Genomic DNA, 23,522 nt, shown 5'->3' with positions numbered 1-23,522 from the left:
AGCCATCTTACCCTTTTCCCTCTCCAGCTTCGCTCATCTTTGCTCTCTTAGTTTCAGTCTCTCTCCATAACAGCGCACACCACTTACCTTCCCACTGAACGACGAGTGTTTAAACCAAGAGAAAAAACAATGGACATTACTAAACGCAGCTATAACTCCCACTGCTGCTGATAAACATCGGAACACTACGACGACACACAATCAACCATTAAAAATGGTATTAATCCAATTCCGCATGAATTGACCTCCCATAGTTGCAGTTGTTCGGGTTTATATCAGCTTGCTGCGGGGAAACCTTAAAGATGGAGGGACTTACGGGTCAATCAGAGGAAATCCTTTGGCGCTATTATCCTTTCAAAGTGACATTTTAATAACACAAAAAAAAAAACAGATGTGACTCGCCATTGTTCAGTTGAGGGAATAAGGGAAAGTGGTTAATCAGCACATGTCTGGTTCCAAATGTGATGAAACCAGCCTGATTTCACAGCAGCTAATGAACAGTAAAGACATTACACGCCGGTGGAAGCACAGCATCCATGTCCTCATTTCTGGGGATTTTTATTTATATTATTTTTTGGGCTTTTTATGCCTTTATTAGAGTGTAGAGAGACAGAAAGCAGGTGGCAGAGAGAGGGGGAACAACACGCAGCAAAGGGCCGTCCGATGCGGGACTCGAATCGGGCCAGCTACAGCGAGGACTATAGACTCTTGTACATGGGGCGCCTGCTCAACCCACTACGACACAGACCACCCCGGTTTTGAGATATTTTTACTTCAGTTCGGTTAGAATTAGGCAACAGAAATATCTGGTTAAGGTTTGGAAAACACGAGCACTCCGGCAGAGAATGTGGAAGTGATGTTTAATTTGGGTAATTCAGGGGAGTTTATTTCGGTTGCGCACCGTATTCTGAGGACTCTGCTGGCAGGGAGCTTCTACTCTAACCATAAAGACAGAATCGGCCTTATTGCCCAGGTATGTGTACACGCATACAAGGAATTTGTCTCATTAGCTTAGCTCTCTGTGCACACGTAAAAAAATCAATCAAAAATGAGATAAGAACAAATCCTTCCAAGCAGCAGTTGTGCAATGAAGAGAAGTGCAAAGATACTGTATATAAGTGAAAAATAATGATTGTGGCAAATGGAATTTTAACAGTATTTTACATTAAACAGTGTTAATAGCTTTACAACAGAAGAGTGGATGATATTTACGAATAATACAGCGTGAATATGAGAATAAAGAGTCCTATTTACAGGTAATGAGTTCTGGTTATTCCACAGAGAGTTCTGATGTTCTGACTGTTGAAAGTTCATCAGAGCAGTAGCCTGCCGGAAGAAAATGTCTCAAATTCATGTCGCAATCAATATCTATATGACATAACCTAATAATAAACACGTTTTCTCATGAAACTGTCACGCCATGGGACTCACGTTTTAGTTTCATGTTTTAGTTGCGTTTTTGTATTCAGTTTAGGTCCAGGTTTTGATTTTCAGTCCATGTTTAGTTTTTCTTTAGCCATGCCTCAGTTTCCCTGCACTCTGTATATTAGTTCACTCACTTCACCTGTGTTTTTTCCCTCAGCTGCACTCACTCCCCAATCACTCTCACTCCCTATTTAGTCTCCAGTCTCCCCTCTCTGTTTGCTGGATCTTTGTTTGTCATGTTGCCATTCCTACCTGACCTACCCGTGTTGATTCCCGTTACTGCCATGTTCCATGTTCCACGTCGTTTTTCAAGTTAAGTATTTATTTATCCATGCCATGTTTAGTCTTTATTTTTTCACAGTTTAGGTTTTCTGAATCTGGCGTTTTTGGCTGGGAGCCAGAACAGGTAGCTGCACAATTCACATCCTCCCTCACCTCTCCAGTTTTTGATTCCAGCCACAGTGTCCAGAGACCCAGCACCCCCAGCCACAGTGTCCAGAGACCCAGCACCCCCAGCCACAGTGTCCGAGCTGGCCCCAGAGCCTGACCACGAGGCCACAGGGCCTGACCACGAGGCCACAGGGCTTGACCACGAGGCCACAGGGCCTGACCACGAACCTGACAAAGAGGCCACAGGGCCTGACAAAGCCGCAGAGCCCATGGGGCCCCAGCCCATGGTCTCACTCTTTCAAACCCCTCCCTCCCACCCCCAGACATTGGGGATGTCTGGGATCCATCCCTTAAAGGGGGGGCTCCTTCCCCGCCGGATGTCCGGCCGCTTGCTGGACGTCTCCGGCACCGCCTCCTGCCACGTCGACGGATGTCTGGGCGTCCGCCAGACCACCGTCTGTTCCTGCCACGCCGTCTGAGGTCTGGGCGTCCGCCAGACCACCGCCTCTTCTCCAGTCTCCCCTCTCTGTTAGCCGGATCTTTGTTTGTCATGTTGCCATTCCTACCTGACCTACCCGTGTTGATTACCGTTACTGCCATGTTCCACGTCGTTTCTCAAGTTAAGTATTCATTTATCCATGCCATGTTTAGTCTATTTTTTTCACAGTTTAGGTTTTCTGAATCCGGCTTTAGCCGCGCCTTTAGTTTGTTACTTTGTTTTTGCTTAATAAACCCTGTTTTGCTTTGAAGTCCGCATCTGTGTCCTACCTTCCCCTTCACCCTCAATCCACCCTACCCTGACAGAAACTTTAAAAAAAAATACACATTTTGAGAAGTTCTTAGATTGGGAAAATCTTTATTCTATGTATATTTTACACAGAGACTGAAAGGTTGAGGCGGAGGTTTCAGAATTACTTTGCTTTAATAAAATGGGGCTAAAAGTGGGTCAGATTCTCCAGGGGATCAGATTTTGGCACTTACATCAAAAAGGTGGTTTACAGTGTGCAGGAACGTGAGCTGAGGCAGTGCATCAGGATCAGTAATTCAGTCCAATATATGGATCTCTTGCTGCTGGGCTGCACAATTTAATTGCAGTGAGTTTTGGTTCTTTCATCAGATTTGACCATTTTCAACCATGCAAAAGGTAACCAGGTAACGGCGGTTGCAGGTAAAGATAACAGAAGGGCGTTCCTTACATTAGGGCGCTCCGATCCCTACGTTCAACACCATGTGACGTACAGCTGGAAAAAATGAATAAATTCTCCAAACTCTATCTCTGCGATCCTGGAATTAATTAACTTTTCGACCTTCTCACAGGAGTGGTGATGAGGTCACCACTGCCTCAGTTGGGGTGGGACTCTGGTAACCAAGCAGGGTCCAAGAGGAGAAATTTCATTGTCCATGGTATCACCATGTAAATTTCACTCATTGCATGCCTCCAACATATAATACATTGAGAAAACATTGTGCTTATTCCATTTATTTGTCTGAAACATAGCTGCTTAATACTTAATATTTCACTCAGAATCACAAAAACCTTAAAGGTGACATGTTGGGTAAAAATCTATATTTTTATAAATATATTAGGGCTGGGCAAGTTAACTCGTTATTATCGCGTTAACTCATCGATTATTTAACGCCGCTAAATATTTTGTCGCGCATTAACGCATGTTTTATTATTTATTTTATTATTGTAAAAGTCTGTTGCTCACAGGCTTTTGTAAAAGTCATGGAGAAGGAAACGGAACTTTTACTCGGCCATTTTCATGTTAAAGTTCTTCCAGACGGCGGAGTCGACAGAACCAAAGTCATCTGTAAACTCTGCCAAGTTGAATTGTCTTCTCAGCGTAGTAGTTCCAGTCTAAAATATCACTTAAAGGCAAAACACACAACTGATAGCAGCAAGTCATTCAAGGAAACAGACAGTGGAGCGAGGCTTCTACATAAAAACTACAGAAAGATGCTGATGTTAAAAGTGTGTTTGCACAACAAATGTTATGGCACTTTCATTCATATGGCAGCACATTTAAAATAAAACTAAATGCTAAAAGCTATACACTACTTTTGGATTCATTTTTGGATTTTGCGTACAAATGCGATTAATCGTGATTAATCAGGGAAATCATGAGATTAATTAGATAAATTTTAATCGTTGCCCAGCCGTAATATATATATATATATATATATATATATATCAATGCGTTCAGCCACCTAGCGATAGCCGCACCTGTTACGGTGTTTACTGCTCGGAAGCAGGGGACTGCTCGGTCTGCACAGCCCGTAGTGATACGAAGGGAGAGAAAATAGGGCCAAGCGACTGTGAGGTTTGACTTTTTCTGGATGAACGATTTTGTGATGCAAATGTATTACTCTTTTGAACGCATATTGTTTTGAGATCAAGACGCTTTATTTTCGGGACCCCAGCTAACTAGCCGGACTACCTTCATCAACACCAAAACGAGGCTGGAACTCTGCTCACAGGACGCAGCAGGGGGTAAGAAAATGTTCATGAATGATGTTGCTAATATGGGATGTCATACAGCTTCATGTCAAAAGAGGCGAACTATCCCTTTAAGACTTGAGTAAGTGATACAAATTGAGGTGATGAGGAGATGCATCACATTCTGAACTAAGCCACATCATTGCAGACTGCACAACTGTAGCTTCTTGAGGAAAAGCGCCGCAGCTCAAGACTAAATTTGACATCAGTATTCGACGGCATGAAAATAACGTCTTCACGGCTTTCATAAGCACTGAACCCGCAGATAAACCGTCGGCATTAAACCACGTCTCATTCACACTTCTCCTCATTGTCACTTTTATTTCAGTGTAATGATCGGATCAGAGGGAGCTTTGAACAGATAAGACACACTCGCTGCCTGAGTCAAAGAGCTGCAGAGCGAAATCCCAAAAGAGTGAGAAAGACACAGCGTTTTAGGACAGCTGCGGGTGAATAAAATATGAGAGGGAGACGAGAAGAAAGGGATATACGAGGTGAATCTCTCAAGGTTTTTCAGGTAACGGCAGACTGTGGGAGTTGAGATGTGATTTATTTCAGCGTCTCCTGTAGCAGAGGAGGGTTTGCTGAATGGATGCAGAGAAAAACCTGCCGAGCCTGCAGAGCAGAGCGCGTGGGCGTGCCATGAAGCCTTTTCACTCTGCTGGCATTGATACTCTGATCGCTAATGGACTCTCAGTCCGGCTTCCACGAGCTGCTGCTCTGCTCTGAAAACACACTTCAGGTTGCTGTTTGCTCAACCACTTGTTTTTCCTTCTCTTCTTTTTAAGCTGCAGTGGAATGAGGTCAAATGGAAAAACCATTTCATATCTACTCAAGAGTCGAGCTGAATCATCACAAACGCCGACGCGATCCACGTTCTGCTTTTAGGCAGAACTGGCTCGTATCGATCGTGTTTATTCTAAAATGAATTAATCATCAACAGCCTCCTCAGATGTTTGTGCTTATATTTCCAAAATAGCACTTTTATAGCTCTGTTTCTTCACTAATAATGAAACAATTAACTCATCCCAAAAGCCAATGTGAGATAATCTCTTCCTGAGTTTTCAAAGCACTGCTGTGATAATCAGCCTCAGGTTTGATGCATCAAACGTGAATCATAAATATTTAAAATACCTTATGTAATCTTTAGGGCTGGGCGCGTTAACTCGTTATTATCGCGTTAACTCGCTAATTATTTAACGGCGATAAATATTTTATCGCGCATTAACGCAGGTTTTTTTTTTTTTTTAATTATTTAAAAAAAAGAAAAGAAAGTAATCGGCGGATCCACCAAACATGGAGAAGGGTACGGAACTTTTACTCGGCCATTTTCATTTGAAAGTTCTTCCAGACGGCGGAGTCGACAGAACCAAAGTCATCTGTAAACACTGCCAAGTTGAATTGTCTTCTCAGCGTAGTAGTTCCAGTCTAAAATATCACTTAAAGGCAAAACACACAACTGATAGCAGCAAGTCATTCAAGGAAACAGACAGTGGAGCGAGGCTTCTACATAAAAACTACAGAAAGATGCTGATGTTAAAAGTGTGTTTGCACAACAAATGTTATGGCACTTTCATTCATATGGCAGCACATTTAAAATAAAACTAAATGCTAAAAGCTATACACTACTTTTGGATTCATTTTTGGATTTTGCGTACAAATGCGATTAATCGCGATTAATCAGGGAAATCATGCGATTAATTAGATAAAAAAATTTAATTGTTGCCCAGCCCTAGTAATCTTTTTATATAGTTTGTTTCAAGTACATTTAACTGTTCGGTGAAATTGAAAGTGCAGGATCGAGCATCTCTAACAGTGTTGATAACTTAAATGTGACTTTTTACAAGGTGAAACAGGAAAATGTTCTTTTGAGCCTCCCGGAGTTGGGGCTCAGTTGTTGTTGTTGTAAAAAGTCTCACCAGGTCAGTGTTCAGATGCGGTTAAAGACTTTTGTCCTGCGTTATTTCCATCCATCCGTTTTCTTTACCCACTCAATCTGATTCATGGTGACGGTGGGGGCCTGAGCGTACCCGAGCTGCCAGTGGTACCAACTGGACAAGGAACCCGTCCAACACCGGGCCACACAGAGATGAACAACCACGCCCCCTCTCACTTCTGGGGTCAATTTAAAATCATCAAATTACCCGACATGAATATCTTTTGACAGCGTAACCAGAGAGAAGCCTCACATGCACCCCACACAGAAAGGCCCCAGCTGGGATTCAAACCAGGAACCCTCTTGCTGTGAGGTGACGGCGCTAACCACCACAACAACAAACTACAAATACAACATGAAGAAAGTCAAGGACATGCATGCCAGCTCCCGCTCATCCCAGTATTAAGGTAAATGTGGAAAAGAAACAGATGAAAAATGTCAGAACCAACGGTGGGAAATGAAGACGCAGACGAGGCCTCATACTGAAAGCATGTTTACCTTACAAAGAGTGAGAAACAGCAGCTACATTATGTGTCTTCTGTGTCAACCAAAACAAACGCACATTTCAGCAGAAACTCAACATCTAACTTGAGGAAACATGTAGCGGTAAGTTTCCTAAACTCTTTTTTTTCCCCCATGGATAGATGAATGTTTGTTTTTTAGGTTACAAATGGGTTACATATGTTTTAAACATTTCCTAAGTCTCTCTTATTTTTTATTGAAGTACTTGAATTTACCTGGATTATTTTTAATTTAAGCTATTTTGTAATTAATTAATTCATTTTAATTTATTTTATCGATTGGATGAACTCTAATTGGCCTAAAGATGATTATTTAGTATGTTTGTCTGTCTGATTGAATGCTTGTGTTAACAAATAAATCAGACGTTACTCAACAGTTACTCAGTACTTGAGTAGTTTTTTCACCGAGCACTTTTTTACTCTTACTCAAGTAATTATTTGGATGACTACTTTTTACTTTTACTTGAGTCATATTATTCTGAAGTAACAGTACTTTTACTTGAGTACAATTTTTGGCTGCTCTACCCACCTCTGCTCATCAGTGCAACCAAACAGAACACATACTTTGCAAGAGTTGAACAAATTTATTATGTAAAGACAGCAGATTGGTTTATCAAATGTGGATTTCACCGTGTGACGTGAGTGCAAATGTTGGATTGTCACTTTTTGGAAAGTTGCAGAAATTGTTGGACACGGCGAGTCTAATCCAGTGTCAGACAGGTGGAGGATGGAGGCTGTTCAACCATCTGACAAGTGCTCTTCAGATAGTATTAGAGCCTCAATCTCATATCAGGACACTTCTGATTCTACAGGTCTAAGTTTGGTGGAAAGAAACAAATTGCCATGACCATCTTGTTGTGGTGGTAACTGAATTTACTCAAGACGAAAGGATTAAACATCTTTGTGTTCCACCGTGACATTATCAAGATGGTGAAAAGAGCTGAGGCTGCTACGTGAAAAGGGAGGAAGAAAAAAAAAAAAGTCCTCTCAAGGTCATTCGCTCATTTTCAAAAGCATTTGAAGCTTTGGATTTTTCTAGAATTCACCGGGCGGCTTTATTTCTGCCTGCTGCTCGTCTGATTTCCTCTTTCCTTTTACCAATAACTTTCTGTCAATCACAGCACAGTGGAGACAAAAAAATCAAAGCAAAACCTCTCCCACCAGCAGCCCTCGCTGCAATAACAGAAATTAAAGCCAAGGGAGGATGAATATTTTAAAAACAAGGTTAGATAACACAAAATCTTCAGGTATGGGAAACGGTGAAGCTCAGATCTCCCTGGAATAATTATAAATTGGATTGTGTGAAGCCGTGTTTCCATTTCAATGCGCTGACCACAACTAAGACATTCTTCAGTTTAAACAGATAAAAATACACATTTTTAAAAAGGTTAAAGATCTCACAAGAGGACCTGAAGGAACTCACACCCCGAAGCGTTCATCAAACTACTTTGAAATACCAGAAACAATCCTGACACCATTTTCCATCAACACCCGAGCTGCCTTCCCCATCTCTTAAAAAGAAAATAGGGACTTCTGACTGAGCCCTAATTCTGGTGATCTTGATAAGTCTCTGAGACTTTTGTTCTTTTTGGCACCGAACACATTCAGAGTCACAATAATCACTTTTCCATCAGAAAAGTCCAAGACCCAGTAAATCCACTCCAAATCCACCTGTTCAGAGCAGAAGAGATTCATCAGATGTTTCCAAGGGAAAACCAAACAGTATCGGGGGTCTGTTAGCCTGGCTGACGCGTCCACATCTCGATGAGATGGTGGTCTGGGAACTAGGTGTGCATTTTCTCGTATTTGAGGCGTGGTTTACGAATGCCTAGAGCCGTTTATTGGGCGCTACGAATGTCTATCAAATGGCGTCTGGTTCTTCCCATGCTGCTTTGCGCGCGATTCATAGCCAATTGTATCACTTATACCAGATGACGTATGTAGAGCAACAGAAATTCGATGAGGAAATACATCCTTCTTGGCAATGAAATCTTTCAACGCCAAACGTTGCTCTTTTTTAAAAGTAAACTTGCGTTCTAAGCTACTTAAAACACTTTCTAAGGCTGCATCGAACGGTAACGTTGTGTCCGCTGCCATGTTGGATTAACATTCTACAAGCTTCGGTGTCACGCATAGACGTCATCATCGTCTTGCTGCCCCACCCTTAACTCACAGACACATCAAATAGTTGTAGCATCTGTTACAAAACATGGATTCCCTCAAAGGAAGTAAAAGGACAAAAAAAAACACAAAAAGATCATTTAAGTTTTGGAGAAAGGAGGGATGATGGCGGTGTAGAATAAATACAAAACTTTCACCCATCAAACCCTTGTTCAATGTGAAACTGTTCCAGTTCCCCATTTTTACCTTGTGTTGGGTGGATATTTTCAAACTGTTTGATTACGTTTGTGCACCAAAAGTACTTAGTCAGGGTGAGGAAAACAGTTTGAGCATCCCTGTGTGACATAAAGGAGACAACAGAGCTCGATCTCTGCTCTTTGGGCAGCGTCTGGTCAAAAAAAAACACTAGCTAGGATGTATCGTCTCCACACCTGTAGAGGATGTAGCTCTCCGGCACACACCCTGGCTTTACAGGAAGTAACGTTTTATTACACAGGATCAGAGTTTTGCATTTTAAGAGGCAAACTGAGCACTACAGAGACTGACCCGAGTCAGTCTGCGCTTAGCAAAGAGATGGGATCCCACTGGAGTACTGAACAATTTCCATCCATCGTTTCTTTTTTTGGGGGTTATTTGTAGACTGAACTGCTTTGTCATCTCTGTTCAGGAGCAAATAAATCGTGTTGAGCACTGCTTTCTGCCCACCTTGTTACACCCACACCTCTGTGGTGATGATGTTGTCAGTTTTAATAAAAGCCCCAACAGACATGAAATGAGCTCAACTTTTAAGCACACAACAGCCACAAAGTTAGCCAAGAAACACACAATCTGCTCTGATCAGGCGCCACCCACTCTGTATCAGCTCTGTTGAATTTTTGCTCAAAAGAGTCTATGGAAAATAGATGGATTTAGCATAGCTTTAACAAAATATCCTTAAGAATACCTACAAAATGACCTTCTGTCATTGTGTACCACAACACATTTCACCATAAAGGACTGTGTCCACACTTGTGGGGACTTTAAACACATGCCAACACAATTTAATACGTACAACTCTACAAAAACTACTGGCGCTTGGATAATCTACCACTGTGTTAGGAGATCTATCGTCTTTTGAGGACCCATTTTATTCATAATTTTCTATGAGTTTAATGACATATTGACAAAGAAGGCCTCAATTAAGAACCAACTTCAGAGAACCCAACCACGTGGCAGCTTGGCATGGTCACAGGTAATTTGATGGTTTTTTTTATTCATGTATAATAAATATTTGCCTTAATAACAGATTTATTCAACATTTAACAGGTGGTAGTTTATTGCCAAGTTGGGGTATATTCAGGGCAAATGGGTTTCCTACACAAACAACGTTTGATGTTATAGTTGATTAGTGAATATTCAGTTTTTATTCTCAAACCTGTCGCATTGTTTTAGCCGTTTAGCCGCGATTACCTCTGCTCGTACTTCAGGTTGAACTATTCTGGGTTTTCAGTTTTTCAGGTTTCAGATCTTTTTTTGTTCAGATTTAAATGATTAAACCAGAAATGGCTCAGTTATGCATGAATGAGTTGAAAAAAAAACTCACTTTAAACACCAATTGACTAACTTTGAGGTGTTAATAAACTGCTAACACGTTAGCTAACACGTTTGCTAACACGTTAGCTAACACATTAGCTAACACGTTCGTTGTAAGTTGTAGGCACAAAGTTGACTGTTACTGCTTTAACATTGTGCTATTCTTAATGCAAACCTACTTTGATAATAGCTTTTATGAGATCAAAACCACGTCAACATTGTTTCATATTACAGATGCGTCAGGAATCCGTTAGTCTTTAGAATCCGTTAGTCTTTAGAATCCGTTTTCAGTTCCTGTTAAATATAATGAAACTGTCATTATTTGACATGATGGATTAATTGTGAGGTTGTGTAATTTAGACCTGAGCATGATGTCTTCCTTAACCTACCAAGTTGTTATCATAGCCAAAAATAACCAAACAATGAGCAAAATCAACAGTAAATCTAAAGAAAAGGACGTAGAAAGACGTTTTTAACTCTTCCCTTGGCTTTCCCTCTCCTCCCCTGCTGCCACCATGTGAGGATCTTGTTGCTTTTTCATTAGTAAACACTCCAGAATGTCATTTGCATTTGCTGTGTGCGTGTCTCTCATATCGTCGGTGTGTCAGGCACACCTTGGGCATATCTCAGCGAACCTGCAGGGGCTTTGACAAAATGGCGGTATTTGGCGTCCTGGGACTGAAAACAAGCCGTCTGAGTTCCACAGCCAAATTTGCTACATCTTGTATACACTGAAAATGCTTTATGTCTCTGCCTTATATCTTTGCCAGTGTCATATTCTCACGAAAGAGGCAGCAACATCTTCTCATTCAGTATTAATGTCTGTCTAAACATCGCTTGAGTCAGATTCGGCTGCTTCTGAAGCGGTGACATTAGTCTTTGTTTCATAAAGACCGTTTTCAATCAGCTCCCACTTCCCTGCAAAGTTTCCCTGAGTAAGACACTCAGCTGACAGCGTGAGTCTTTGCACGTCAGACTCTGCCGACGTGAGTCAGATCCCCGATGGTTTGACCCTCTTTAGAGATCCACATCGAGAGTTTGGAGTCAGACATTTTGTGCCTGTAGAAAAATGTGTTCAGTGTTTTGGAAAGACATCTTGGCTGGCTGTTAGACGACTGCCCGACCACGCTGACTGAGGTCCGCTGCAGCAAATACGCTTTGAAAAAGAAAGGATGAACTACATCAAAGTGCAGCTGATTATCAGCCTCTGGGGGGGAGAGGACTGGGCACATGTGACGGTGGACTGGTGACCTTTGTGTGAGGATAACGTGTGAAAAAGCTGGTCCAGCATGATTATAGAGAACTCATTTCAAACACAAAATCTGCAGAAAAATTTCATTTTTAAGTACAACATAGATGGGTTTCATGAAATGATTCACACATTTCTCCCCCGTTAGCATCATTATCACTAGGGGTGGGACGATATGCTTTGGTCACGATTCGATTTGTATCACGATTCTTGATCATTGCGATTCTACCAGTATTGCGATTCGATATAATCAGTAATTGCAATTTTCTTCCTCCTTAAAAAAACAAACAAGTGGAATCATACACTTCGAGAATGAATGTCATTCCCATAAACAACGCACATCAGTCTGTGTCAGTCAGTCCAGCAGCTGACATTTATTTCAACGGACACAAAAAGAGGGTTTTTTTAAAGTTTACAGTTACAAAATGAATTGAAATGTCCACACAGCACAAATGTGGGCTAGTTTTAACATAACTTAATGTAATGAATTGATGAAGTTTTTCTGGATATGACGTAATATAATCGATTCGGGGGAGAAAAATCGATTTTTAAAATCATCCAATAAAAAAAATAAATAAATAAAAATAAAAAAATTGCGATATGTACATGAATCGATTTTTTCCGCCCAACCCTTAATTATCACCCCTTAGGTGTAACTCCATGTCACTCGTTTCCTGCTGATGGTTTGGGAAAAAGAATGTTTCTTTTTATTCTTTATTCCTGGTATTTTCTTTCATATGAATCACTATAAAAGTAAACAGCGTGTTACTATGACTAAAAGAATCTGTGATCCGTCTTTAAAGCTATACGACCCAGCTGCTTTCAATTCCTCAAGCTGTTAAAGACGGAAAAACCTCTCAAAACACAGAGCAGGAAGCTGTCGTTCACTGAAGGATCCCTGAGAGAGACACAAGCGTATCAGCTTTACTGTTAGCAAGCTCAATGAAACAGTCTAATCCCTGGAACCAAAAAAAGATTATTTGTAAGCGTAAAATGGTTATCACTCAGTGTGATACCATAACAACCAACAGAGTGTTTATAAAGCAGTTTATTATGACTAATAACCCCTTTAAGACATGAGATACCCCACATTAATGACTTTATCTGTCTGTTAAATCAACTGGGGGGGGGGGTTCAGATACAAAACTGACATGTTCATTAATCGCTGGATCGATAGAAAGCAGCGCACGTCTCAAAGGGTCAACACCTGCATTTCCAAATGCGTTCTTTTTGCTTCATCACAGCAGTTTTCAAAGGTGTCACAGATCTTTTGATGACTTTCTCTAAATACAGTTTCATGGCAACTTTCTCCCAAAAAAAGTCCATATTTTGGGGGGTTGCAGTTCATTCACCATGTGACCCATAACCTCCTAAATCTAGGCTTTGTCCACACGTGTGACAAAAGATGATGTCATTCCCATTAAAAAAAAAAAAATCAGTTTTCGGTCACTGAAATCTGTTTGGTTATGGGTAAATGGCAGACTTGGCCAGGAGATTGCTGGCTTTGACCAGTTAACAGGACTTTTTACATGTTTTAAATACTATAGAAAACCTGAGATGTAAGACACAGAACCCAGAGAACTTCACGGGTTTTGGACAAGATTTGGTCAGACCTCTGGCTTGTGGAAGAACTTTAGAATTGCAATGTAACAGAACACAGCTGTTATCTCTGGTGTAAATGTAAATGTACTTTATCTATACAGCCCTTTACAGACAATCCCTACGGTGTACCAAAGTGCTTTACAGCAGGTAATAAATAAAGAGAAGAATAAGTAAAAACAAATAAAAACAATAAAAGAACAGTGAAAGCAATAAAATACAACAAAATCGATTAAGATAAAAAAGATAAAAGTGTCATCAGTGCCAAAGGAGTGTGAGCTGCTTTGCTCATAATTTGAAGGTAAGACAGCTGCAAAGAGATGTTTTATTTGGCACACAAGGGAAGATCGTGCATGTAAAGAATTACCTTTTGGGCCCTGTGTATGTCAGTGAAGTCCAAATTAAAGATGTGTGTTTTTTTATTGAATTCTAAATCAAATTATGGATAGTTTTATTCATATTTTTCTGTTCTAATCCTCCTAAAACTCACTTATGTCTCCAGTCGCCTCCCCTGTTTGCTTAGGTATTAAAAACTTTGGAGAAAAAAATGAATTTTTGGAGTGATCACATGATGAATTTGAGGTTTTTAACTCAATATTCATGACATTGGATGCATTAAAAAAAAAAAGGAAGCAGCCAACTGAGACGGTTTATGTGCCGATTACTCTCCGTGTTGATGCTTTCTTGGTGAGTATCAGCTGTTTACACCCGACATCACCCCCCCCCGATCGCAACTCACACTGAACACACCAAATACTGTCACCATGGAAACCAGACCTGTGCAAACCAGTTAGAACCCACCAGGAAAACGTTTCAGCTCATGAGCCGCGGTCACAGACGGGATTTATGTGTCCGCACTCATAAAACAGTGAGATGCTGACGAGCGCGTTGAAGCTGCTGCGAGGTGATTAGGATTCAACAAAAGGTTGATACGATCCAAGAGGAGCAGAGTTTGTTGTTTCATCCTCATGCGTCCTGCAGGGATCCAGACTGACAGACAAAGATAGCAGAGCAGCCGCCGTCATTCACACAAACTCAGGAGCATCTTCCTGTCATGCAGCTGACAGTCAAGAGCTTCAGCAGCAGCAGAATTATTTCATGTCTGTCAGTCAGGTTCTTCAACATTTCAGGCTTTAGAAAAGAGTAATTCAAGCTTTTCTGTGAGGGAGCTTTTCGCCCTGGTACCAGCCGACTGAATATTATATGAATTTTGGGGGAATTTGGTTACTTTTTGGATGGATTACCACAAAGTTTGATAGTCATATCCTCTCAGATTGAAGCGTTATTGTCTGACAAATCAGGCCAAAATTAAAATTTATAATGCACTTTGATTCATTATTAGTAGCTGCAAATAAACCCTGAAAGGGCTTCATATTGAATTATGGGTTGAGAAGCTCCCACCTTCCCTGCTGAGTGTCTGATTACGACTTGGAGGCTGTCAAACCTTAAGGATCAAAACTCTGTGAGACTAATTGGTAAAATTATGCTTAAAAGTTCTACCTGACAAAACCAAAATTACAGCAAATCGTTCTCATCATTATTGCAACTGTTTTTATTTTATCTGCTCGGACAAGTGGGTCCAAAAAAAAAAAAAAAAACCGGACCAAACTTAGGAGGGGATCAAATTAGGATTCTTTCATCTTCCTGCTTTTCCATCAGATTCAACTGTTTTTGAGTTTTTAGCCAAATGAGACGAAAGGTGATGTTGAGACAACTTCAAATAAAATCTATTCTTTAAAACAGTTTTATCCTTTTAGCTAATTTTACCATTTAGCTTCCATACTATATTACTTAAAAAGATATTCAGATACGACTCATGTATGTGTGTGTTTAAAGTAGATATATTCTTTAAAAATTCCATATAATTCACAAATGTCCAGGCTGACAGCAATGAAGACTTTAGGCTGTGTAAGAAACCGCATTCTCGTCTGCATACTCATCGATCAGACAGTATGCAGAGCGTTTACCCACAATGCATTTCGCTCCTGCCCGAGCCGAAATCAGCCGGCCTGAAGCTGATTTCGCTTAAGCTCTAAACTCTGTAAACTTTAGCAACATTTGAAACATTTTCAGGAGAGAAAGTAGTCGTTTAGATCCCCAACGTGTTGAAAACCTGACAAAATACCGGCTATTTACAATTTTGTTCCGACGAATTCGGTGCTACTAAAGCTAGCCGCAGTGAGCAACACACTTCCGGTTATTTTCACAAAATAAAATACCCGTTGCCTTTTATCATAGGGAAAGCCATTACGATACAATTGGTGCTTTTGTTTTGAAAACAGGAAGTGAACCTACCCTCGTTGTAGCTAGCTTGAAACTGCTGTTTTGACAGGAAATGACGATCGGCGACGTCACGTTACGTTGCATCTTGGGTAGTTTGAGTACGAGTAGTAACCTCATGATGCATACCCAACATTTCGGAGAATCTAGTAGGAAAAAAGTCAGTAGGAGTAGTAGAAGAAGTATGCGGTTTCGAATGCAGCCGATAACTTTATGATAAAGAAACTACAAAGGTAAAAGCCTAAGGTTACTCCTATTTATCCAGCAATATTTGTATCGTAAGAAGATGATAAAACTTCTTAAAGATGAACAAAGTTGCCTTTGATTCTTTGCTCATCGTGGAATAGAAATTAACTCTTTTTTTACGATGTTGAATCAGGATTAAATCATTTGACACTTAACCTTTTCGATAATATTGTCGACGACATCCACAGGCAAAAAAAAACAAAACACAAGTTTAATAATTGGAGACAAAGCCGAGGCAACAGAAAACACAGAAGGGCTGCTCCCCAGGAATGTGTTTACATCTGCCTGGGAGGAAGAGGCACCAGCTCTCTGTTTATATGATACTTAATAGAAGTAATCTTCTCTCATTCATGAGGTCTGTGTAATGAATTTTTGTGTGAGTACACCACTTTGCTGTGTAGAACAACCACGGATGAAATGAACACGTGGAAGAGGTCTAACTATTCAATTTTCTGAATTTCACGCATCAAACATTTTCAATTTATTTAATCAGATAAACCTCAGTGCTTTCTAAAGATGCAACATCTCTTTAAGCGTAAATTGGAAACTGTAATCAAACAGTTTGATTCCACAATAATAATCATGAAAAACATTCAATTATAAAAAATGAAAAGACATCGAATTTAAAAGCTGAACTTCAGCCTTGAATGACAAACTAAATAAAGCAATTTCAGAGCAGACAGACAGCGGTCTGTGTTGGTTTTGACGTGATGACTTTTTGAACAGCTGTCATCTTTATTTCAGGCAAAGACAACGCTAACAACCTATCAAGCTGCTTCTTATTCAGTCAGTGATGGATGGATTCTTAGCGGGAAGGTGCTATCAGTCACAGAGAGAATGGATGATTATGAGCAAAATATGTTTAGCTCCATAAGTGTGACACCTGATAAAAACTTTTCCTTCTTCCAACTAATCAAACCTGCAAAACAGATGGTAAATAACATCTTTACAACACCGGAGTGACAAAATCAAATCCAACCGAAATGCCGACAGTGTGTCATCAGTTCTAATCATCAGTCTTTCTCACATTTAAAGTGAAGCCCTGAGATTTCCCAGAGGGTCTGCATGTTAAAGGGATAGTTTGCCTCTTTTGACATGAAGCTGTATGACATCCCATATCAGCAATATCGTTTATGAACATTTTCTTACCCCCTGCTGTGTCCTGTGAGCCGAGTTCCAGCCTCGTTTTGGCGTTGACGAAGGCAGTCCCGGCTAGTTGGCTGGGGTTTAAAAAATAAAGCGTTTTGCTTCTCAAAACAATATTACATTACATTACGGTCATTTTGCAGACGCTTTTATCCAAAGCGACTTACAATAAGTGCGTTCCACATCGGTAGGCAAAAGAACATCAGGTCACAAGAAATCATAAGAGCATTTCCTCCCAAAACCAAACAGCTAAGAGCATAACTAGTGCTAGAGTAAGTGCGGTAAGTTAGGTACCGAGACAAATGGGAAGACAATTTAGGAAACAAAGATAATTTAGGAAACAAATAAGTGCGTAAGGAGCTAGGACGAAAAATATGCGTTCAAAAGAGTAGTACATTTGCATCACAAAATCGTTCTCCAGGAAAAAGTCAGACCTCACAATCGCTTGGCACTATTTTCTCTCCCTTCGTATCACTGCCTGCTGTGCAGACTGAAGTGCAGACCGAGCAGCAAACACCGTAACAGGCGCGGCTGTCAGCAGGCGGCAGCAGGCAGTGATACGAAGGGAGAGAAAATAGGGCCAAGCGATTGTGAGGTCTGACTTTTTCCTGGAGAACGATTTTGTGATGCAAATGTATTACTCTTTTGAACGCATATTTTTTTAGGAAGCAAAACGCTTTATTTTTTTAAGCCCCAGCCAACTAGCCGGACTACTTTCATCAACGCCAAAACGAGGCTGGAACTCTGCTCACAGGACGCAGCAGGGGGTAAGAAAATGTTCATAAATGATGTTGCTAATATGGGATGTCATACAGCTTCATGTCAAAAGAGGCAAACTATCCCTTTAATACAGAGTTTATGTGCTGATCGCTGCTCAGTAAGGCTGCAGCACACGATTATTTAGGAAATCGAATAGTCTATAGTCTTAAAAAAGTGTCCATCCCGCCCAGCCCAGGCCTCAGCTTCCTTCTGTTCTCTGCTAGCGTCTTCTCAGCTTCTCAGAAAAAATACAAATATTTTTTTACCACTCTCACGAGTTGCAACCGAGAACTGAAGCTCGACTTTTGTCACAAAAAGCGGTTGGTTTTCTGATTTTACGTTGGCAGAAGCGTTCTGCCTCTTGTGTGCTTCTTCTGCCTGACGACAACCGGGACATCACCAGAATATTCTCACTTGACCTCAGACTCTGCATATTGATGCGCAGATATCCCTTCACAGATAGTCACCCTCCTTTTCATCAGTGCAGCCGCCGGGCAGCAATCTGAGCTTTAAAGAACTGAATCAAACGAGACTTTTAAGGATGGAGGAAAGATGGTGAAAGATGTTTGAACCAAACATGGCTCATATTTGACCTTGAGTGACTCCACCGACTCAGGATGGGTGTTGCTGCCTAAGCTCAGCGATACAGCCACCAGAAAATGGACCAAACCTGGACTTTCTGTAGCTTTTTGGGCCTCTGTGCCACATCTGGCCCACGTAACCTCCAGCAGTGCCACAACTGAATCATAATCCCTAAAAATAGCCCCGATTAGACCCAAATGCGAGTCGGGAGCAGGATTTTCTGAAAGGAAACTATTCTTATACTACTGGTCCTATGTTAGGAACTAGGAAGACTTTCATTGCAATGAGTGGAACCTGTTGATGACAGACTTTGTATGAGAGTAAATCCAGTTGTGGAAGAACAACTAATGCATCCGCCGCTCTGACAGACCCTGTTGCCTTGGGGACGGTGTTTCACCTCCTCATAATCTAGTGAAAGAAAAGACCAAATCTGCAGCTCGGCAAACGTAAACACAAGCTGCAACAAGTAGAAACTCACGACCTCGAACACACACTTCAACAGGCGTGATGAGTGTGTGGCAGATTAGGTGATAATGAAGGGCTGTTCCAGGTGGATTACTTTGGCTTGTTTTGTGTCAAACTGAGGAAGCTTTTGTCTGATTGATGTTAAAGCTGCAGGGAGTTTGAGGGATTCTTCGTTTCCTTAAAAGGAAAGACACAAACCAGTTCAAATATTTCCATTTTAATTTTTTTGGACTTTTATGCCTTTTAATGGACAGGACAGTTGAAGAGAGACAGGAAGCAGGGGGCAGAGAGAGGGGGAATGACATGCAGCAAAGGGCCGTCCGATGCAGGCCAGCTGCAGCGAGGACTGTAGCCTCTGTACATGGGGCGCCTGCTCAACCCACTACAGGAGTCTGTAGTTTAATTAATATTGAGTGAAAAGAAATTCAGATACGACTCATGTGATGTGTGTGTTTAAAGTAGATATATTCTTTAAAAATTCCATATAATTCCCAAATGTCCAGGCTGAAGACTTTAACTTTATGATAAAGAAACTACAAAAGGTAAAAAGCTGTACCCACTACAACACAAATCACCCCAAATATTTCCATTTTAATGTAAAAAAAAAGAATCAGCGTTCAGCGGGAAAGCAGCTGAAACTGCAATGTAGCCATCAAAAGGCCATTAATGACTGAGTGGAGCTCAGATTCACGATGACAGGGAACAATTACGCTCTCAGCAGACTGAGCTCAGGATGCGTGGAAATGTGATTCACCACCGAACAGGACTCCTTCTGACCAACAAACACACAAAGCAGTCGGGCCGGCGTTCCTCCAGGCAGCAGTTTTTTTCTGCCTCCTCTAATCCTGCCGGCATGAAAAGGAAACAAACAAACAAAAAAAAAACTCCTCCTGGACATCCTCCATCTGTTTCTTCTTTGTCTTTCTCTCTCTTCTCAGCCTGTATCCTCTGCTGTCACATTCAATTCCTCCCTCTCCGCCACACATCTATATCCCCTCCTCAACTCTCATCCCATCCCTCCATCTTCCTCCCCCGGATGACTTATTTACACTAAAAAAAAACGACTTCACAAACAGCCCTGCTGCTACCTGAGATGACTAAGACTCAGAGAGGCTGGTTAAACCAGAGCAGTCCAACCGGTCGGTCTGCAGTATTTACTGTGACCCACGCTCTGAGGTCTGATTAAATGTGGAGTCTTTTCTCAGATGGAAACAAAGCCAGTGCAACGTGCCACAAAAAAGGAGGATTTACAGAAGAGGCTGGTCTTTATTTCCTCAGAGTTGCTCCTGCATAAGTAGTTGCCTTCTTCTCTGATCTCAATCAGAAGCAGAGGAGTGAAAGGGCACGAATGGAGGACAAAGTGCCTCCTCCTCCTCTTCTTCTTCTTCATCTAACCTCCAAAGGAGAAAAGAAGATAAAACATTCATCTCTCTACAGCAGCTTGGGAAATATCAACACAGACATTAGGACTGGGCACAATGACACCAGCTGGGCAACAACAATGGGAAATAAATGTGTGGCAGGCAGGCCCTCATCCCTCCATGCGTTCAAACATTCCTGCTGTCTGCTGCTTTGTGGCCTTCACCTGCATCTCACTGACCGTGTGTGCCCCCAGAACACGTTGTGAAATTAAATAAATCTGCCTGAACGTGTCTAATGTGCAGAGGTGGAGGGTTGTCCTCAGGTGTGTTTGTTTTGGGGCAGTTCGGACACCGCTGCCTACCTTCTCGGCTCCTCTGTGCTTCTTGGCGGCCGGTGTGTCGTCATGCTGCCGCCTGACAACAATAGCGCCGCCGCCGCTTTTAACTCCACAATCCAGCGCGCTTTTGCTGGCAGCGCTCCCGCTGTTGTTGTTGTTGTTGTTGTTGTTGTTGTTTCCGTTGTTAGCGCCGCCGCCGTTGTCTCCCAGGATCCTGGAGTCCGGCGCGGTGCAGGGGCAGAGCCCGGGGCCGCAGAGATGATGCTCAGGCTGGGCGCACGACTGGAGGAAGACGGAAGGAGGAGGAGACGAGCCATCGCCGGGCTTCTCCTTCCTGGTGCGGGCAGGAGGAGCGGCGGGGTCCCTTTCCCTGTCCCTGTCCCTGTCCCTCTTCCAGCCCCGGATCATGTTCTTCCCCTTCCTCTCCTCTTTGCCTTTGGCGCATGGCGCAGAAGGAGCGGCCGCGGTCACTTCGGAGATGCCGGTGTTGCTGCTGCCGTCCACATCCCGGCTGACCGCTGAAATCATCTCCAGACCTTCTCCGCCGACGCTGCGTCCTTGAGCCTCCCAACGATGCTGCTGCTTGCCGACCCCCGCGCACGCCTCCCCAGCCGCTGAGCGATCCGCCGCCGCCCCCTCCGGTTCCCCAAGCCCCTCCTGGCCGGCTCTGCTGCGTTTCAGCGCGGATCTCCTCGGCTCCGACCCGCCGCCGCCAGGTCCACGGGTCTGGAGCGAGGCCAGGGCCGCGTGTTTGTCGGCTGAGCGAGAGCCGCTGGAGGAGGAGGAGGAGGAGGTGATGGAGACCGAGGAAGAGGAGGAGGAGGAGGCGGTGTGCTTTGGTGACAGCTCCCTGCAGTCCGTCAGCAGCCCTCCATTCTCCTCAGCTCTCAGGAAACGGTTCATCTCCTCCTTTCCTTGTCTCCTTTGTTGATCTCCACAATAATCAGCATTCAAGTCATTGTCAGACCGCCAGCCAGCCGCAGTGTGGCACAGAGCACCGGTGGACACTTGCAGGTCTGTAATAGGCTGCTGGATCAGGCCTGCTGCCTGCCACACAAACCAGCCTGAGTGACAGCTCGGAGTCTTTGACAGCGTTGGCTCTCTGCAGCCCATTTACAGAAAATACCCAGGTGATACATCCCCATCTGGTAAAGACATTATAAAACAACAGGCTGAAGTTATGACGTGTAGAATTTGAGGTTTTGCCTTATTTACTTTCCTGTCTCTGTTTGAAACACACACAACAAAACATGATGAATGAAGCCCTTTTCAGAACATATGTTCCATTAAAGAGTTTTTCTTTTTCTCTTGATGTCTCTTTAATGTTCAAATAGCTGTCAGAAAAGGCATTGTGGTCACAGGGGGGCGCTGTTGCGTTTGTTTTATTGTTTAGGCCACAATCAGCTCAGGTGTGAATGGCTCAATGTCCACAATTATGGGTCAACTGATAAAAAAAGTTGCTTTTTCTGGAGTTTTACACTCATACAGAGCGCCTCAGAGGACACTGAGCAGCCGACCTTTTCATTTAAGGACAGTTAGTATCCGGTAATTGTAAAAACTGGAATCACTGCGGCAGCTTTTTAAATGATAAAGCTGTTCGATAAATAACAGAACAAAAGGTGTTTCACACATTTCTTGTTTAACAAACTGTCGCAACACAGAACAAATTGAAGAGTGAGTGGCCTAAATCCACAACAAAGACAAAAACTGGCACAATACACAAAAAGGACCACAGATGCTATAAACTGTTCCAAAACAACCACAAGAAACACTAATCCATAACACAATTAGAAAGACATTTTTTTTCAGATTCAAAACAATTAGATGGGAACTTTGAACTAACCCAAAGAGTCTGTAAACATCCAAAAAAAAAAAACAGAGAAAAGAACCACATGAGATGAAAAATGGAGTCAAAGAGAATCCAGGGCATAAAAAGGACCTAATAACACAGAAAGATGCAACAGAACTTCAAAGAGATACAAAATGATCAAAAACAGACGCAAAATTATTAAATAAATAAACAAAAATAGACTCAAAAAGACCACAGAGAGGCAAAAAGAAGCAAAAAGAAACACAAAAAAATTTAGAGATATTAAGGGATGACAACGAGACTTAAAATGACCTCAAAGAGAGAAAAAATAATGAAAATCTGATGGAAAATTATTTGAAAAATAAACAAAAATAGACTCAAAAAGACCACAGAGAGGCAACGAGATAAAAAGAAAAGGCCACATAGATGCAATTTTTTAATCTTTTGAAAGGGACAAAATTACTAAAAAGAAATTCAAAAGAAGCAAAAAGAAACATAAAAGACTTTAGAGATATTAAGGGATGGCAACGAGACTTAAAATTACCACAAAGAGAGAAAAAGTGATCAAAAAGCAACAAGAAATGACCTCAAAAAAACTGAAAATATTCAAAAAGGGACAGAAAATGACCACAGAGATGGCACAGTGTGTTACATCCCATTTATCTGAGCCACCGGTTGTGCACCAGTGTCACTTTACTTGTTCCTTAATTCTCCAGATCATACACTGTTGTTTAATTTGGTTCAGCTTCACATAAATGCTCCCACAGAAGGACTTTTCTGTTTTAATCCACCTCCAAATGCAGCACACAACAAGTCCCCTGGTTCTTCCTGTTTGAGTCAAGCAGCCTGATACTTTCAGACGCTGACAGCAAACTGGAAAACGTTTTAATAGAAAATATCTGGAGCGTTTCAGGAGTTTCAGGCAGCTGCTTAGGTTTAGTCAACACTATTTTCTGTGTAGGATAATTAATCTGCTATGACATCACACTGATGCTAAAGGATCTCTTTGCGTTGATTTGTCTGCCATCAGACTGAGAACATGCTGCTATATTTGTATTAAACCACCCATAACCCATCACAGAGACGTACAGAAGTTTATCCATGAAAATCTCTTCCTGTATTAAAATTGCTTAAATGTAACTCGACACATTTACCTCATTTAACAGGTGTAGATCTGTGAATATAAAGATAAGCCCTGCTGCTATCTGCACTGGATCACCTG

At 41.9% G+C, this 23,522-nt stretch overlaps 1 protein-coding gene across 1 annotated transcript in view; it reads right to left on the bottom strand.

Moving 5' to 3' along the window:
* znf608 (zinc finger protein 608) overlaps positions 1-21,628 on the bottom strand; it is an 80,766-nt gene extending 59,138 nt beyond the window's left edge. Inside the window, exon 1 of the mRNA XM_075467192.1 lies at positions 20,515-21,628. Within this exon, the coding sequence (XP_075323307.1) occupies positions 20,515-21,603 (1,089 nt within the window). The 5' untranslated portion in view covers positions 21,604-21,628. The remainder of the gene's footprint in view (positions 1-20,514) is intronic.
* Positions 21,629-23,522: the final 1,894 nt, after the last annotated feature.

The sequence above is a fragment of the Odontesthes bonariensis genome, chromosome 6 (genome assembly GCF_027942865.1).
Source record: "Odontesthes bonariensis isolate fOdoBon6 chromosome 6, fOdoBon6.hap1, whole genome shotgun sequence".
NCBI lineage: Eukaryota > Metazoa > Chordata > Actinopteri > Atheriniformes > Atherinopsidae > Odontesthes > Odontesthes bonariensis.
This window is presented reverse-complemented; position numbering and strand designations above follow the sequence as displayed.